The sequence below is a fragment of the Lissotriton vulgaris genome, chromosome 10 (assembly GCF_964263255.1).
Source record: "Lissotriton vulgaris chromosome 10, aLisVul1.2, whole genome shotgun sequence".
NCBI lineage: Eukaryota > Metazoa > Chordata > Amphibia > Caudata > Salamandridae > Lissotriton > Lissotriton vulgaris.
Genome location: NC_141698.1, coordinates 549843759 through 549863171, shown reverse-complemented (window position 1 = coordinate 549863171; position 19413 = coordinate 549843759). Strand labels below are relative to the sequence as shown.

General features: G+C 45.2%; 1 protein-coding gene across 1 annotated transcript in view; it reads right to left on the bottom strand.

Moving 5' to 3' along the window:
• Positions 1 to 19413, bottom strand: part of NLRC3 (NLR family CARD domain containing 3) — a 1491832-nt gene that overhangs the window by 400497 nt on the left and 1071922 nt on the right. Inside the window, exon 13 of the mRNA XM_086941402.1 lies at positions 8956 to 9039. Coding sequence (XP_086797528.1) covers positions 8956 to 9039 — 84 coding nt within the window. The remainder of the gene's footprint in view (positions 1 to 8955; positions 9040 to 19413) is intronic.

Sequence of the window (19413 nt, the reverse complement as noted above, 5' to 3'; positions counted from 1 at the left end):
GGTGTCAGTAACCAAGAACCGGTTATTACCGGTTACTAAGAACAAGTACTCTCTCTCTCTCTCTCTCTCTCTCTCTAGAGCGCAATGGCGTTGAGTGTGCGGGTCCCAATAATCAATAACGCCGCTGCTGAAAAGAAGTACTCTTTCTAGAAAGCAATGACATCAATTAAGTGTCAATAATCAATACCACTCTAACTAAAACGCATGAATTTATAGGAGGGTGTTGATGCCATTAATTAAAATTGCTTAGAGCTTTTCTTAACAGAAGCAGTGTTCCTAAACAAGGGCATTGATTAAGTTTCGACATCAAAACTCCTGCCAGCCCCACAGAGAGGGTAAAGATTATGTGGGACATACAAACAATGCAACAATTAGTGGAAAAATAATTCCCTAGAGAGAGAGCAACTCAGTATTGTATTGACAATGAATATGACTTTTATTGACAAAAACCAGGGAACAGATTTACAAAAATGTCACGCAAAGCAGCAAGACAACTTGACAGGGAGAGTAGGAATGTGACACATCTACTAAGATATGACGCATTTCCGCTCGCTCCTTGCGCTGACGCACTGAGTGCTGCCTAGCGCCAACACACGCAAAGGGTGCTTGCGTTACAAGCAGAATTGTTTTTGTTCAGGAAAGGAAGGGACACTTTCCTGCACAAACACAAACCTTAGAGACTATTTCCTCTTTCCATGTGTGCTGCCAAATGCAGCACAAGTACAAAGAGGAAATAAAGAGAAATGAAAATATTTCTCCTCCTTATTTCTCTGTTGGGAAGGTGTACAATTCTGACGCAATCCCAAGTTTACTGCCCTTAGTAAATCTGGAATTGCATCAAAATCTATGAGTAGATGCATCAGGACATCCATGCTCCATCCATTGAACGCCTCCACAATGCAAGTAATGCAAGGCATAGATTTGTGCTGCCTTGTGTTAGTCTGGTTTTACTAACCCACGCAGATCAACACAAGGTGGCTTTGCGTGGCTTAGTATATCTCACTTTAGTCCTTCTGTTGCTTTGCATGACGCAAGGGTCACACAAGGGCTTAGTAAATCTGGCCCCGGGTGAGAAAGGGAAGGCACTTGTTGGGCATTAAAGATGACAATCCCTAACAAGCAGTGTGCTGGAGTAAACCTAGGGAGTATAAACAGTGTGCTATTCCTGACACCTCTCAAACAGATTGAGAGGGGCTCTATAGACACCCAAAATGGAATAGAGCACCAAATTACTGTCAAGTAAAAAAAGATTTTTCCCTTTGGGTAAACCCTAGAACATCAATTTCAGTCACATGCACTCAAAGCTACTTCACAAGAATCACACCCTTCAGAGAGATAAATGCACGTTGTTCCTTATGTGAAACACTTACAAAGTAAATACATCATTAATATCAAAAACAGACTGTTTATTTTCACGTTAAAAAAACATTCTCTTGAATGCACAATAAATATAAGACACAAAAGTTAAAATGACAAAAATCAATCATAAAAACATTTCGTGAAGCTACACAGGAAAATAAAAAAGACAAATAACTTTGTCTTCTCACTGTTAATTCAGATAATACTTTGGACAACACAAGATTGGGATTCCCTTCCCTATGCCCTTCTGTAAGTTGACCACTCCAAATTTAACAATTAATTAATGTGTCAACGTGTTTCAGAGGCTTTCCGCTGATTATAGCCAACTTCGTCAGGACATTAGATAAATATTTCTCCGTGACACTCATATCACCTAATGCAGACTCCGTATCTCACCTGACAGAGGCATCACAGACCAGGCGTTGTTTGACAAGGCAAACCGACCCACTTCTCGCCGCACCCGCTTCGCGGGTGCTGCTTCGCACAGGAGTGCGCGAGGCTCCGTTATCCAAGGAAGAGGAACAGTAAGGCGGCGGCGGCTTGGGCGTGAGGCTCGGCGGGGCTGCAAGCGTGCGGGGACTCCAGCAACCAGGAGTCCCTGCGAGACCGGTGAGCCAGCATCCGGTCCGCTCTCCCTGCTGGCCCGCCCCCCGCGGTCTGTAAAGGCGCCCTCCACCTTCCCTTGTTGGGACTCCGTATCTCACCTGACAGAGGCATCACAGACCAGGAGTTGTTTGACAAGGCAAACCGACCCACTTCTCGCCGCACCCGCTTCGCGGGTGCTGCTTCGCACATGAGTGCGTGGGGCTCCGTTATCCAAGGAAGAGGAACAGTAAGGCGGTGGCGGCTTGGGCGTGAGGCTCGGCGGGGCTGCGAGCGTGCAGGGACTCCAGCAACCAGGAGTCCCTGCGAGACCGGTGAGCCAGCATCCGGTCCGCTCTCCCTGCTGGCCCGCCCCCCGCCCACCTGAGGTCTGTAAAGGCGCCCTCTACCTTCCCTTGTTGGGACTCCGTATCTCACCTGACAGAGGCATCACAGACCAGGCGTTGTTTGACAAGGCAAACCGACCCACTTCTCGCCGCACCCGCTTCGCGGGTGCTGCTTCGCACAGGAGTGCGTGGGGCTCCGTTATCCAAGGAAGAGGAACAGTAAGGCGGTGGCGGCTTGGGCGTGAGGCTCGGCGGGGCTGCGAGCGTGCGGGGACTCCAGCAACCAGGAGTCCCGGCGAGACCTGTGAGCCAGCATCCGGTCCGCTCTCCCTGCTGGCCCGCCCCCCGCCCACCTGAGGTCTGTAAAGGCGCCCTCCACCTTCCCTTGTTGGGACTCCGTATCTCACCTGACAGAGGCATCACAGACCAGGCGTTGTTTGACAAGGCAAACCGACCCACTTCTCGCCGCACCCGCTTCGCGGGTGCTGCTTCGCGGGTGCTGCTTCGCACAGGAGTGCGTGGGGCTCCGTTATCCAAGGAAGAGGAACAGTAAGGCGGTGGCGGCTTGGGCGTGAGGCTCGGCGGGGCTGCGAGCGTGCGGGGACTCCAGCAACCAGGAGTCCCTGCGAGACCGGTGAGCCAGCATCCGGTCCGCTCTCCCTGCTGGCCCGCCCCCCGCCCAACACACACCCCTTATCACAGTTGCAAACTCCCGCAGCGCGGGGCGAAGACCGGGCAAAGAGCGGGCCGTTTGAGGCCGTTCGAGGACTGAGAGGACTGGACTGGGCCACCCTCTATCGCCCTTTGCTCGGCCACTTGGATCATCATTATTGCACCCCCTTGCTGTTGGCTTCGGTTCCGCGCCTACCTTACCAAGCCATGTGCTCTCGATCAACCCGGAGTAGGGCTGCCAAGGGTGGCCCACTAACAAACGGTCCCATGGATGATTTTATCACTCGCACCAATCTAGCCATAGACAAAGAAATTTCCAAACTACAGTCTCGTGTTTCCTTGGACTTGGCTACTGCTAGAAGGTTGTCCCAGGATATTGCCATGTCAAAAAAATCCTCCCTGGGCCATATAGCAACTGCTGTCACCCCGGAGCGTCTGCCCATTTCTCGTTGCATAATTACGCAGGCAGATGTCCATCAGTCTCCGATCCCACTAACCTTACCTTCATCCTTGTGTCCCGCAACTCGGTCTGACAACCAGAACCCACCCGTGGCTATTCCCATTCAGCAAGCTACTATTAACTCCCCTTCTCTGGTAATTCCAGATCTGCCTGTATGTAACACCACTAAAGGCAAATTACCCAAAAGGAAACGGAATTCTAGGTCCGCTTACTCACGTAAGAAGGCCAAAATTGCTGTGGCACACCAGCTCAATGTGGGAAGTGTACCTGTGACTAATGTATTAGGAGGGTGTGCCTCTCTGGCACAGGCACAACGGGTTGAGGTCAAAGAGGGAAGAGCCTCTGCTCCTATTAACACAATTGCAGAGGTTGAGGGCTCATACTTAGAGGGCCAGGAAGAGAGGGATGGGGAATTTATAGGTATAGTTTGGGAAACTCTAAAGAAGCTCCTTTCTCCCCTAGATCTCAGACTTTCTCGCATTGAAAATAATCTGCTAGAGATGGAAAAGAGTATCATAGCCCTGGCAACTCTTGGCTTGCGTAGTCTAGAAAATCAGGGCCTCTTAGCAGAAGACCCATCCCCACAAGCCCCACAACTTCCCTCTCCAGCACCTGTTAGAACACGGCCGGTGCCTAAACCTCGAACCGTGGGTGTGGATCGAAAAATTGCTGGCCTACCAACTAGGACTCCTAAGCTCCCTACCTCCCAAACTCCTGTACACCCCAATGCTGGCGCTCCCTCAAAGCCTATCCCTAGCGAAGCTGTTCACCAACCGACCCAGGGCCCACGCCCCAAGAATAATTTCCGAGGGGGCTACATTGATCTTCCTCCGGAGGCCAACGATTACGTGGTTGTGTTGACGGGCGTCCCCCAGATTGAAAATGACCAACACGAGAACCATTGGTCTCTGAAGAATAAGATAATGCACTGGCTCAATGTGAACAGACCGATTCCAAATGGTCGGAGAAGCAGAGTCTTAATGGTTCGTCGAGTTCCCTGGGTGGGTCCCTCAAGGAAATCCAGTCCTGGGGATTGTATAGTGGTGACATTTGAGGACCCTTACACGGCCCACCATATTTGCTCATGGCCCACCAACTGCGAAGGCTCTCCCATTGTACCTAGGCCATTGTCCTTCTTTTATCCGCCACGCTCCACAAATACCCAGGAAGGTGACTGGACACTGGTACACCACCAGACACGGAGGGGGCACTTGAACAAATATCAGGATTTCCCTAGACGCTGGCCTGGCCCACCAACTATGAACAGGTTTGGCTGTCTTGAAGATGTTGATTGACTCCCTAGGCAACATGCCTCTCGATTAGCGAAAAAGGCTCCTTTAGTCTTAGGGACCTCAGATTCCCTATTTCTGACGACAGAATCTGTTGACACTAACCCCACATTTTCACAAGTAATGCCACATGCCCCGACAACTGAGGGGGCATCGAATTCGTTAAACAATCTAGGAACCCAAGCAGGAGCGTATGAGCTAGACGCACCCCCTATGACTTCCTTGCCATCTCCTTGGATGTCTTTGGTAGAAGGGAAGGGGCACACTACAGCTATGGCCTTTTCCCAATCCCAGAACGAGCCCCTCCAAAGACTTACTAGAGCTGTTGTAGTGGCGACAGGATCAGAGCCTGATACGGCTATACCAGTTATTCCGTCTAGGCAGGCCACCCCATGTAAAGCCCAGTTAAAGATCTTAAGCTGGAATGTGGCAGGGCTTGCTCGCAATATGGACATCCCAGAGTGGAATGCCTTTGTGGATCCCTTTAACATCTGCCTCTTGCAAGAAACCTGGTGCCTAGAACCCAGACACAGGGTAGGTTTCACAACTTATTTCGTTCCAGCCTCTCAACAACACGGTAGTAAAGGTCGCCCGTCTGGCGGCCTTCTCATATGGGTCAGCATTGCAATGGGTCTAAGTGTAAGTCATAAAATTATTCAATCTCCTGATCTCCAGAGAATAACCATACACTGTCAGGGGGGCAGGAAGTTAGAGGTGTTTAACCTCTATCTAAGGGGGGCCAGGGGAGGGGTAACATCGTTATCTTCAACAGGATTGCACAATGAATTAGAAACCTGTAGTATTGACTCCTATGTACTCCTCGCAGGTGATTTTAATTGTTGCTTCGAGCCACTGGCCAATGAGGACATTTTTGACACTTGGGAAGATGATACAAGGAGAGGTATTCCCACGCTCGCCTTAAAACCGATCCAAAAATGGACGCAGAGTGCAATAGATATCAACGCACTCTGTATGGAATACGACCTGAGAGCAACCAACGGTCGTTCCAGATCAGATCTTATGGGAGCGTATACTTATAACAGGGTGGGACACACCTCAAGAATAGACTATATCATGTTGAACCACAATCTATGGCCGTTTCACCAAGATATGGAAGTCATATCGTCTTGCGACAGCGACCACAATCCTTTATCTTTAACCCTCACCCCGCCGTGGCATGACAGAAACCCAGTCAAGTCTGCATCCACGTGGAAAACATCCCACGAACTTGTTCCTTCAAATTGTGGCAGGCGATTAAAATGGGCCAAGGTAGCAGTGGATGTGGGAAGGATGGCGCAAGCAAGGACTATAATGTCAGTTGTGAGGTCGCGCCTTGATGCTTTGGAAGACACCGAACATGTTGTTCTAGCGACCTTTACAGAAACCATTGCGGCCCTAAGCGAACTGTTCATCATTCCCCAAAATGGGGTAAGGACCACAACGAGAGGCGCCTCCAGGGCAAGAGACAAATGGTATACTCAAAAATGCCGGGCCGCTAAAGGGGAACTCATTTCTGCTGTGAAATCCAAAGACCCAGGCAAAATTAGAATCGCCACGGGATCATATAATAGAACTATAGCCATGGCTAAGGAAGCACACGATCACAATTTCTGGAGCGAGCTAATGGAGGCGAGTACCAAAAAAGACTCCAAGGGGTTTTGGGACCTGATGAGAGCCAGGGATAAGCCCATAGACGCACAACTGACCTGTAACATCCCTGGTGAGGCCTGGTTTGTTCATTTTTCCAAGCTATACTCTGTTCCACTAGGTGTAGCACAATCAAATACAGATATTTTACCCAGACTCCCTGATGCCATTACAACTAATGATTTCCCCTTCAATATTAAGGAAGTAGAAGTGGCAATCAAGTGCCTTGTTGCTAATAAAGCTGCAGGCCCAGACGGCATCCCTGGTGATCTGTTGAAAGAAAACATAGAGGTGTGGAGTAGATTAATTGCCTCGCTCCTGAACGAGGCTGTGTTGGGAGGTTGCCTTCCTGATTCCTGGAGGGGTGCTGAGGTCGTCCCGATTTTTAAGAAAGGCTGTCGGGACGACCCAGCTAACTACCGCTCAATTAGTCTGCTTGACTCAACTCAAAAGGTAGCGGGCAAGGTAGTTTTAGGTAGGATCCTGCACTGGGCCGAAGAAAATAAGGTTTTGTCAGATTTCCAAGCCGGATTTAGAACGGGAACAGGTACCATCGAACAGACATTTCGCCTTTTAATGTTATATTGGAAAGTGGTCGTATTGGGCAAGGGCAGTTTGTATCTAGTCTTCATAGACTTGCGGACTGCCTTTGACCTGGTCCCACGAGCCCAACTGTGGAATGTCTTAGAGGGGTTGGGTATCCCATCTTATCTGTTGGGTTTGCTCATTAAGTTCCACGAAAGCAACTTTGCTCAGATTAGGTGGGGTGACCAGGGGCAAAAAACATCTCGCATCCCTGTAGATAGGGGTGTCCGCCAGGGTTGTGTGCTAGCCCCCACTCTGTTCTCACTATATGTTAACGGAGTGGTGGAACATCTTCTCCAACAACAAACAGATGCACCCTCCCTGGCTGGCAGAAAAATACCTACGCTCCTATTTGCAGATGACACCCTCCTAATCTCAAAATCCCCTGCAGGTATCCAAAAGTTGCTTTCTAGCTTTAAGGTCTTCTGTGACACCAAGGGCCTAGCTATTAATGTGAGCAAAACCAAATTCCTTGTCCTGAATTCCCTTAAGAAATCTGTTATCCCTCCCGTTCTAGACTCAGTCCCACTTGAAAGAGTCAGGGAGTTTGATTATTTGGGCATTCGACTTTGTGACACCATGAATTGGAAGGCCCATCACCAAAAGGTCTTTCTGACGCACAAGAGGGTCACAGGGGCCCTGTTAAAAGAACAACGCGCCTCATTTCTTAAACCCATTGGGGCACTATTAGACATTTATAGGGCAAGGGTGGTGAGTGCGGCACTGTATGCTGCGGAATTGTGGGGTGTGCAGAGAGTTGTCACCTTAACATACCTTGAAAACAACTTCCATAAGGACCTTATGAAGGTACCACACAGTACCACCACACTCCCTCTCTTACTCGATGCAGGTACACGCCCAATAAGTGAACACGTCAGGCTACGCCCCCTCCTACTATGGGCCCGGATATGGAATGTTCCTGAATTGAGTAGTTATGCTGACGCCCTAAGAGAACTCCTCTCCCTACCCTGCTGGTACAAGGTCGGTTGGCTCAGGGAAGTCAAGCGGCTTCTCTATGAATTGGGTCTAGGAGAAAGTTGGGCCAATAAAACAGCTCCATCTAAACAGATGCTTAAGAAAATTTATTGGTCATGGGTGGATAATGAGAGAATGAGTAACTCCAATCTATGGAAATCTGTTGTTGAGTTTCTCTCAATCAAGGAGCTCCCTTATAGAGAACCATACCTGGACTTGATCTGCAACCAGGGCGACAGATCGTTGTATTTCAAATTCAGGGTGGGAGTGCTTCCAATAGGGCAGTTAACCTCTACTTGGAAGCCACCGTTGCAAACCGTACCTAATTGCCCCTTCTGTGATCTAAGGGTTGAGACTGTTGCCCATCTGTTGTTTGAGGGTCCTGCATATGCAGCGCCCAGGTCGAGATGGCTGAAACCACTATGCAGGAGCCTGGGAACTAGATCGTACCTGGAGGCATTACGTATATTACGATCTGATGCTTGTCCTTTCTTCGCTTGTTGCCTGGCAAAATTCCTGGGCTGGGCATGGCGGATAAGATCTGCACAGAAATTGCTGCTCCAGTAATACATTTTTTGCTGCACCTGACTTTAACTTGTTCTTAGGCCTGGGTAAATAACCTATTTATGACATTTTACTACTGAACTTGTAGATTTTATTCAATGCGCATTGCTGTTTTTATATGTATTTTATTCACTTTTGTAATGTAATGCTTTTATGATATGCTAATATATCGAAATAAAGCTACTCAATCAATCAACCTAATGCAGAGATAAAACAGGTCTTTACCTTGTGAATATATAATCCCTATGCCTACTACATTTATAGGTGTAAAAACATAAATGTGCCATACAGTTAGCAACTTGTTTACACTAGGCATCTTCCATAGATATATTTTAATCTAACAAAGCATAGGGTTTACCCAAAGGGAAAAATCTTTTTTTACTTGACTATTCCTGACACCTACATGAATAGGACAGCGTGCAAAAGAAGTCAAAGAAGAACAAGGAGGGACAGTAGTGGTGGCACAAAAACTCACTGCAGTGACTCCAGTCTACTGTTCAGTCTCACCGCCTGCGCGATTGCTGTGGCTCCTTCATCATGTAAAAGATTTGCTGTTAAACTAGAGGGAAAAAAAGAGATAGTGGTATAACAAACAGTCTGAAGATAAGCCCATCAATATCTGCACTCTGCCTCCATTTTCAGTTCTTACTTGGTGTAAAGAAGATTGCGGGACCCCTCCCCCTATGTCCTGCAGGGTGCGTTCCACAGTCTACACACTGGGTTCGAATGGCAGGACAATATGAAGAGGAGTCACAATAATGACACAATGCTGAATTAAAGGAAACCCTTCAAAATTAACATTTCGCATAACAAGAAGGCTTCCGATGTAGCACTACCTACAGAAAACCACTACAAACAGTGCACGGTACACAGATTGTATCTTACCTAGCTATACTTTGTTCTTTTTTCCTTAAAATTATCTTTATTGGTTTATATCGCAATCCAGCAGCAACTTCAACCTAGTAATCAGATACATTAGCACAGAAGGATTAGTTACTTACCTGTTATCCTAGTTCTCATCCAGGGGTATACTCATCAAAGTCATAATCTATGAATAATCCCCGCCCATGTGCGGGATCCTGGAGCATATAGAAAATACATATATATATATATATCCAATACCTCCGAGTCACTTTGCAGCGCCCAGCCGGAACACAGCCAAAGAAACGGATACAGACTCCAGTTTTCCGTGGTATTAGCAGGTCTTTATTTCATTACAATTTTGTCAGACGCGTTTCGAATACCTCTGTATTCTTTCTCAATCGACAAACGATGTAGTCCGCTTTTCATTTTTATACTTTTAGACGTGATGCTTTCACCCATTCCCAGTGCAAACATAGAAGAAATACTACATGCAGATGCATGCTGGTTATCGTAGTGTCAATACTACCAACTTATCATAGTGTTATTTGCCCATTGAACAAAATACTTTATAACTGCCAGTTCATTGATAAAGAGGTACAATGCCAAGTGCAAAAAGGTCCCTGTGCAAATAAGCTGAGTATATTAGGTCACATATGTATATATTTTCAATTGTTTTTCAAGAAAATACCATAACATACAAAAATATATATCTCACATTATAAAAATATACATTTGATAAATTTATATATTAAGTACAGTTTAAAATTAGAAACATCCTCTAAAACCATAGGTATTCCCACAATTGGTTATATAGATCTAGCGGACTAAATTCCAAATTTATGCAGACCTAAGCTCATTTATGCAATGGGACACTGTACCGCTGATATTATGTGCAAAATTGCAAGTTGGATCCCAAAGGTCCGTTTATAGCAGCATGTAAATATGTCTTCAAATAAAGTGCGTGAAGTGATATTTTCTCTATACCCAAATATTCGTGTCTTTTGGTGTAAAGAAGAGATATTTTATATTTGATTGGGTTTTCTAAATTTACTATATTTTTAAAATTTATAAGATAAAAATAATTTATACTTATAACGTGAAAGACTAAAATCACAATTAAGATAAAAATGGAGAAGACACTGGGGTCACATTATAATAATCAATATTTAAACACAGGATACACAGGTTAGAGAAAACCCCAATCGGGGACACCCTGAATCAATGATGAACTATTTCAGAGGAAATGGTGGAGGTCCTCCGTGTTATTTAGACCGTTTGGCTGTCTACTATCTAGTTCAATTATGAATTTCGATTCCAGCTGTCTAAGGCGCTTTTCTCTGTTGCCACCACGCGGATTTTCAGTCACCGCTCCGATGACAAAATATTTCAAATCCGCCAGGTTGTTCTGATGGACTGCCTTGAAATGTCGTGCGACAGGATACGTGCTATCGTTGTTTACGATAGCACGTAGATGTTGTAAGATTCTGACGTGTACTTGCTGCTTGGTGCTGCCCACATAACGGAGCCCACAAGTACACGTCAGAATGTACACTGCATACTCAGTTTTGCAGTCATGACATCCCTGAATATTAAATTCCCTCGGGCTGAATGGAGTGGTATATTTTTTGGTGGTTACACCAAATTTACATGCCCGACAGGATGAGCACTTGAAAAAACCTTGTTTTTCCGGTAACCAGTGAGTGCTCTTCTTCTTAGTGTTAAGGTCCGGGACGCTCTTAGCTATTCTGTTTCTCATTGAAATGCCTCTTCGAAAAGTTAATGTGGGTTTAGGAGGCAGTTCAGATGTTATGACTGCGTCTGTCTGCACTATCGCCCAATTTCGATTAATTATTGATCGAATTTGGCGATGCTGGTTGTTGTAGGTAAGAATCAGCCTGGGTGTATTGGGGGTGTCCTTACTTTCCTCCAAGATTTCTATTTCTGATGTTGGTAATAATGATTCCCTCGGTCTACTCTGGGCTTTATCCAAAGCCCTTTGTAGAGTTTTTGCCATGTAACCTCTTTTGCGGAATCTTTCCACTGCCTCTCGTATGCATATTGTTTGTTGTCCCTCATCACTACATACGCGTTTTATTCTAAGAAGCTCACCATAGGGAATACTGTCAATTAGGTGTTTGGGGTGAGCACTAGAGGCATGCAACGTCGAGTTGCCGGCTGTTCTTTTTCTATGTAATGTTGTTTTTAGTTCCCCATTTTCTACATAGACCTTGGTATCTAAAAATTCAACCTCTTTAACACTGACATTTGAGGTGAAATTTAAGTTCATCTCGTTCACATTAATGTCATGCAAAAAGGTTTTTACACTTTCATCATCCCCCTTCCACAACACAAAGACGTCGTCTATAAAACGTAACCAAATTGTAATATTGTTACCATATTTTGACGACAGATTTTTCCTTAATGTCTGCTCCTCCCACCAGCCAACCACTAAACAGGCATAGCTGGGGGAGAAGCAAGACCCCATTGCCACGCCCCTGCATTGCCTATATATCTTTTTAGCAAATGCAAAGTAATTGTTATTTAGGCACCACTCAATACTTTTCATGATTACTTTGTTGTGCTCGTAATATTCAATTGGTCTTGTGGACAAAAAATGTTCAATAGCACTAATTCCCACTCGATGATCAATACATGTGTATAGGGATTCAATGTCCAATGTCAACATTCTCATACCGTCTTCCCACTTGAGTTTACCAATTTTACTTAGAAAGTCACCGGTATCCTTGACATATGACGGTAAATCCCTGACCAAATCTTGTAAAAAGAAATCAATGTATTGTGAAAGGTGCTCACTTGCACTTCCAATTACTGATATTATTGGGCGTCCCGGGACTGGGGTTCTCTCTTTATGAGTCTTGGGGAGAAAGTATATTGAAGGCAAAATGGGTGAGTCATTTGATAGAAAATTAAACTCCTCCTTGGAAATCATATTGTCTCTTTTACATTGGAATAGGTGTTTCCGCAGGGTTTCCAATGCCTTTGTGTATTCTCTGTTGGTTGTTTCCACATAACATTGAGTATCAGACAACTGCCGATCAGCTTCTCTTATATAGTCTGCTTTAGGCCACAATACAATGTTACCGCCTTTGTCTGAGGCTTTGATGATGATCTCAGTATTATTGCCTAATTTTTCCATCAGTTGATTGTATTCCACTTGATTTTGACTGAGTTTTTTGGGATGATGACTTATTCGATGGTGTAGGTCTTTAATATCATCTGTTACCCTGTCGTGGAATACATCGATTGCATCCTTTGGCATGATTGGCATAAATACAGATTTTGGCTTAAATGGGCTTTTGGTATAACAAACAGTCTGAAGATAAGCCCATCAATATCTGCACTCTGCCTCCATTTTCAGTTCTTACTTGGTGTAAAGAAGATTGCGGGACCCCTCCCCCTATGTCCTGCAGGGTGCGTTCCACAGTCTACACACTGGGTTCGAATGGCAGGACAATATGAAGAGGAGTCACAATAATGACACAATGCTGAATTAAAGGAAACCCTTCAAAATTAACATTTCGCATAACAAGAAGGCTTCCGATGTAGCACTACCTACAGAAAACCACTACAAACAGTGCACGGTACACAGATTGTATCTTACCTAGCTATACTTTGTTCTTTTTTCCTTAAAATTATCTTTATTGGTTTATATCGCAATCCAGCAGCAACTTCAACCTAGTAATCAGATACATTAGCACAGAAGGATTAGTTACTTACCTGTTATCCTAGTTCTCATCCAGGGGTATACTCATCAAAGTCATAATCTATGAATAATCCCCGCCCATGTGCGGGATCCTGGAGCATATAGAAAATATATATATATATATATACATATGTGAAAACATATATTTGCAGCCTAGAACATTTCCAAACTGGCAAAGCTGCTGAAAATTATGTGAATTAGCATACACACAGTTGTACTCTCCCAACAGCAGTAAACATTTGCATACAACAATGCTTTATTGCCATAGAAAAACCTGTAATTGCAGGCATTTGCAAGTAGGCTGCAGTAGAGTATAAAGAAACAAAGAAAGACGACACCTTGCCTATAAGGCATTAAAGTAAGGGTACCTTGCCTTTAAGACCTGAAGGCGACCCCCTGCTCCCATGATGCACCACAGGTGGCAGTTGGGTCAGTTCTTTTTGGAGGTGCATGTATCTCCCAGTGTGAGAGCCAGTCCCGGAACGCTTGCGCATTGGACATCACTGCTGCAGCTCGGAGGGGAGGGAAAGAGCGATACATGCGCACGTCCAGCACCATCTTGAAGTCCCCACCAAGTAGCCAGGGAAGGCCAGCGTATGAGTGAAGGACCTGATTCAAGCTCGCTATAAAGGATCGTTGGTCCATGTTCGGGGCTTAAAGGGATCCTAAGAGTACTTCCTGACCATTCAGCAACCATTCAGCCGCCCGCACTAGGGAGTATCTCCCCTTCTAATCCACCTTTACTTCCTTACAAATGAAGGGGACACCCGACCTCACCCATATCATTGTGCCGTGCGCATGCACAGAAAAGGCTGTGCCATAAATTTGCCCCCTCCAGCGCCTGCGGAGTTTGTCGAGCTCTGTCTGGGTCATGTGGGTCTCCTGAAGGAGGGCAATCCCCACCGCATGCCGCTGTAGATAGGAGAAGACAGAGTAACGGTGTGACAGGGTGTGCATACCGCAGATGTTCCAGGTCATTATGTTAGTGTGTGTCATGTGTCTGGACGCAGGTCGATATGGGGTGTCTCCCAAGCAAAAGACCCTCATGCACGTGTAAATTAGGATCTCGTAGCAGTATATGTTGTCTCCCCGCTCTTGTTAACACGTGTGTGCATAATCCTTGGGTCAGTATTTATGCAGCCTCCGCCAGGAGGTATTTACCCTTAGTTAAAACAGTAGAGATCGTGAACAATGGGTGATAAGTGCTCAAGGGTAGTTTTAAGATACCCGAACAAACAGACTGAAACTTTAATTGGTCTGGGTTTGAGTAAACTGAATTGAAAAATTAGTGTGCAGCTATGGAATGATAAGGGATTCAAGCGCACTGATATAGTGATTTAAAATACGGTCGACATGTTTCAGCCCTGTTCGCCTATATAGGTCAGTGGGTTTTCTTCAGGACCAGTGCAGGGTAGTGAAAAAGTGAAAAAAATAGGTAATTATGACCTGTTTCTTTAGTGAATGGGAGGTCGCATTGTAACTGTAAGGAAAACATATACATACAAAACATATAGGGGAGAGGGGAGGTGGGAAGACACACAGTTATGTACAAATAGTACATATATCAAAATAAATTAGATTTTGTAAAACACCTAAAAAATGGCAATACTTTACACAGATTCACACTCGCATGGGGTGTCGACTCTCTCATCCTCATGCTTACGGTGGTTATTTCATGCTGTGAGGGAGGTATATAAAGTTCAGGTAAGTTCGTTCCAGTGCCAGTGCGATTCTGATATGGTGTTATATTAACCACTTTCATCCTAGTGAATTCTGGTAGGTTCGTTTAGGAACAGTGTAAATTGATGTGATTCCAACCACTCTCATTCTCAGTGAGCTATTAAGTGTCCATACATTCTCATGTTGTTCTGAGAAAACCATTATCATGAGTGGTAGAGTGGACCATGCTCCGAGGGTGCAATTATGGTGGCTTAGTCCATTTTTTTTTTCAAAAGTTACTATATTAAGATTTATGCGGTTCTCGGGGGAGGATGCGCACTTCATGGGGTGGGCCCTTTGGCGTAGTTTGCCATACACTGATTGGTGCGGGCACGATTATTGCTATCAATGCTAGTCTACATGCGGGTGTGCGTGAGGGATCTGGATTAACGTTTATGGCGTCGCTCGCTGTCAATGCTTGTTTTCGAGCGAGTGCAAGTGGAGGATAAGGTTTATCGTAAACAGCGGTTATAGACTACTCTAGCTCGTTAGTAGGAGCGGGTGTATCATGTGTATCGATCTTCCTGTTACACTTATGTGAAGGAAAGGGGTGGCGGCATTAGCGACACGACGTACCTCTTGAAGTGACAATCGGCACTTCTTCGGGTCGGCGGCAATGAAGGGAGCGCCTCACTGCGGGGAATAATGGAAAATACCGTTTTGAGGATTTTATTATACTTGTGGTTATGTCGATGTCCATACGTGGCCCTGAGACGCTACCTGGGGCTGTTCTCCTTCAGCGCAGCTTGTGCTGTCTCTGCCTCACTGGTTCGTTTCCTAGGTTATTTGTACCCTCTTGGAAGACAGCGAGGAGTCAAGTCAAGTCAAGTCAGAGAATTTATATAGCGCACTACATACCCAGAGGGTCTCAAGGCGCTAAGGAGGGGGAGGAGGATTACTTGTCAAATATCCACGTTTTAAGTTGCTTTCTGAAAGCTAGGTGGTTCTGGGTTACTCGCATAATGATGAAAGGAAAACGAAGAGTTGTGAAATATACATTGTTGGATGTCAATAAACATGAGTATAATCTCATAAAATTACATGTAAGGTTAGGTGTGTAATTAACCTAATTAAAGTGGTTTTGTGGTGATGCAGAGAATAAATAACTTAATTGGGTGTCTCGCCTCAATACATATGGCTCTTTCCAAAATGTGAACTTATTCCATGAACCCACATGTGGATATCGAAATTTGCTTGGTTATGGGACTACTGCAGCGAGGTGTACTACAAAACGGTATTTGGTGGTTCTGGTATGTATTTGGAACATTACACTGGTTATCAGGGTTGTGGTGGTTTTACACAGAATTCAGTGGTAAGGAGGCCGCTCTTTGTCACTGGTTGTAATATTGCACATATGGCAAAAGATGGAGTCACAAGGGTGGGGTGGTCCAGGTGATGATATTGTTACTCTGAGTACAGTGGGGTTCATGCTCCTGGACAGTACTACACCTATTATCAATTTAAACTCAACCAGGGAATGCTGTCATTTAAGCCTGTGGTGTCCGTTTTGAGACGGTGTATCCAGTATTGCTCTTTCTCAAAAAGAATCTTAGCTGCATTCCTGTCTATTACGTCAAGAGTCTCTAGAATGACCCATTGTAGATCAGTAGTTGAATGTCCCAATTCTAAATAATGGGTTGACATTTTTGTAGTCATTTTTTTGCAGTTGACATTACTGCGATGTTCACATAGTCTCTGTTTAGCTTTACGGCACGTCATGCCGACGTACCGCATCTGGCACGGGCAGGTAATCATATAGATTACTTGGCTTGTGTTGCAGTTGGTATGTCGTCTCATCCTCCATTTGAGGCCTGTTAGTAGTTGCAGTTCCTTTGTTGGTTTTGTAAGGTTGCAAACTGAACAGGTACCGCATGGGTAGTGTCCTGTTACTGGTTGATTATCCCACAGGCCAGGTTTGTCTTTTAGTTTCTTGGGGGGAGGTCTGGTGTGGACTAACAGGTCCTTCAGGTTCCGGCTCCTTTTGTTAGCGAACCTCGGTTTCTGCCAATTGAGGGAATTTGATGTAAGGATCCTCCAATTTTTGTTTATGATCTTTTTGATGTTATTGGTCACCGGGCTATAGGTCGTGACCCAAGTGATTATATTTTCTAGTGGCTTCTGTGTTGTCTCTAAAAGGGCTTCTCTCGGTTGATTGCGAGCCCGCTTTTTACATTTATTGATCACTTTTCTTGGATACTGGCGGATTATCAATTTTTCACATAAGTCGTTGGCCTGTTTTTTGTAGTCCGAGGTTTTGCTGCAGTCGCTCCTCAATCTGAGGAACTGGCTGTATGGGAGATTCTCCTTCAGGGAACGGGGGTGGAAACTCTTGAAAGAGAGCAGGCTATTTTTTGCAGTTGGTTTGAAAAAGGTGCAAGTGTGTAAGCTGTTATTCTCTGCATAGATGGTAATGTCCAGGAAGTCCAGGCTATTGTTGTTAGCAGTGTATGTGAATTTTAGTCACTCATCTCGTGAGTTAATCCAGGAGTGGAATTCCTCCAGGCTGGCTGCATCTCCATTCCATATTTGCAGGATATCGTCGATATACCTTTTCCAAAAAAGGATTCGACGTTGGAAAGGGTTGTCTTCGTTTTGGATGTGGGTACTTTCAAAGGTGCTGATGTGGAGCCCTGCCACGCTGGAGGCAAATGTGCTGCCCATTGATGTTCTGTGGCATTGTAGATAAAGCGTTTCTTTGTATTGGAAAAGGTTTTCCATTAGGGCCAGTTTGCAGCATTCCAAGACGAAGTGTCTGGGAGTTTTATGGGGCCAATCTGTGTTAAATAGTATTGTTTCTAAGGTCTCCAGTGTTTTTTGCTGTGGCAGGCTTGTGTACAAGCTTTCGACGTCGAGACCCACTAATAGTATTGATTCTTGTAAGTACTCGAAATTTTGGAGCTTATTTAGGAGGTCTCGCATGTCCTTCAAGTATGTCGGTGTCTTTTGGACCAAAGGTCTCAAATATTGATCCGCAAATTGCGAAAGTAGTTCTAGGACTGAGTCTATCCCTGAAACTATCGGCCTTCCCGGTGGTGGCATTCTCTCTTTATGGGTTTTGGGGAGGGAATAGAAATAGGGAGTTCTTGGTGATTTTGTTTCCAAGTAATCGGCCTCTTTTTTGGACACCCAATTGTTGGCCTCTGCTTCTTCAACCATCATGGATATGGTTCTCTGCAGTCGTGCAGTTGGATCTGTAGTGAGTACTTGGTAAAATGTTGTGTCTGCCAGTAGGTCCATACATTGCTTATCATAGCCATCAGCAGTTAGTAGAACAATTGCTCCGCCTTTATCGGCCTTGTTTAATTACGATTTCTCCGTCATTTGTTAGCTCTGTCAGTGCTTGTTGTTCTGCTCTTGTTATGTTTTGGAATGGCTTATGTGGTTGTTGGCTGAGTTGGTCGACCTCTATTATTATGACCTGTTCGAATGTGCAAATTTCGATAGGTACTTGAGAGTTGAGGGGACAGAAGGTGGACTTGTTCCTCAAAGAGGTGTCACCCTCTGTTGTTGGTAATGGCTGGTCTTTGAAAAAGGCTTTAAGTTTCAATGTTAGACAGATGTCGGCAAGCTCACATTTTGTTTTGAAAATGTCCAATTTTGGAGTGGGTACGTATCCCTGGCCTTTGTTAAGTACATTTTCTTGGTCGTTGGTAAGGGTCTTATTGGTGAGGTTTACAATGAGGTTGTTGCACCTGACCCTGTTTTTGCTCTTGTCACACTCCTTGTCTGGACTTGTCTGGTTTGGTCGGACCAGGTTACTCCTCTTTTCCTTGTCCGTTGAGTTGACTGGCCAGTCCCTAAAAAAGGAATCCCTTGTTGGTAGTTCTGACCCGCTTGTTGTTGCATCTGTTGGTTCATATGGGGTGGCATCTGGAAGTATGGATTAGGCCAGCCTTGGAAGTGTGGGTTGAATGGATGAAATGGCATCCCTCGAGTGTTCGTCTGGAAATAGGGAGGGCGCCAGAAGTTTCGGCCTCTGCGATTCCCTCTTCTATTTTGGTAGTTATCTCTGCCTCGATTGGGAAACTCACTCCACTTTGATCTGAGCTATCATTAGAAGACACGCTGTTGGAGTCATAGTTGGAGGCATTGTCGTTTGGTTTGTATTCCTTACTGCTATATGGATGTATGCGTTCTAGCGAGAATCGTTTTAGTTCTTTGGCCAGTTTTTGCAGCTTGGTTTGCGTAAGGTATTCTTGGGTGTCTTTCATCTCCTTATTTATTTCATCCAGGCGGTTCTTGTAAATGGTGATGTTGACTGTGTTGTTTAGTTTGGCTTCCAAAATTTCAATCTTGACCGTTAGTTGATCCGCCAGCCTAGTGGCTGTTTTTATGATTAGGACTAGATAGTCCCTGGTGCACTTCCAAGAAATGGCTGACCAGTCTTTCCTGAAGGCTAAATCTTTCAGAAAAATGCGAGGGGCATTCGTTACCCATAGTCCTCTGGGGGCCGCATTTACTTTGAGGTATTCCGTCATTATGATGCAGTGCACGGCTGTTCTGACTTGTTCTCTTTTGGCTTCACTGAGCTCATCCCAATCTGTGGTGGAAGACAGAGTCTGAGAAAGGTCACCTTCTATGAGCAGTAGAGGTCTGGCAAGTATTGCGTCGATTTCCTCAGTGGTG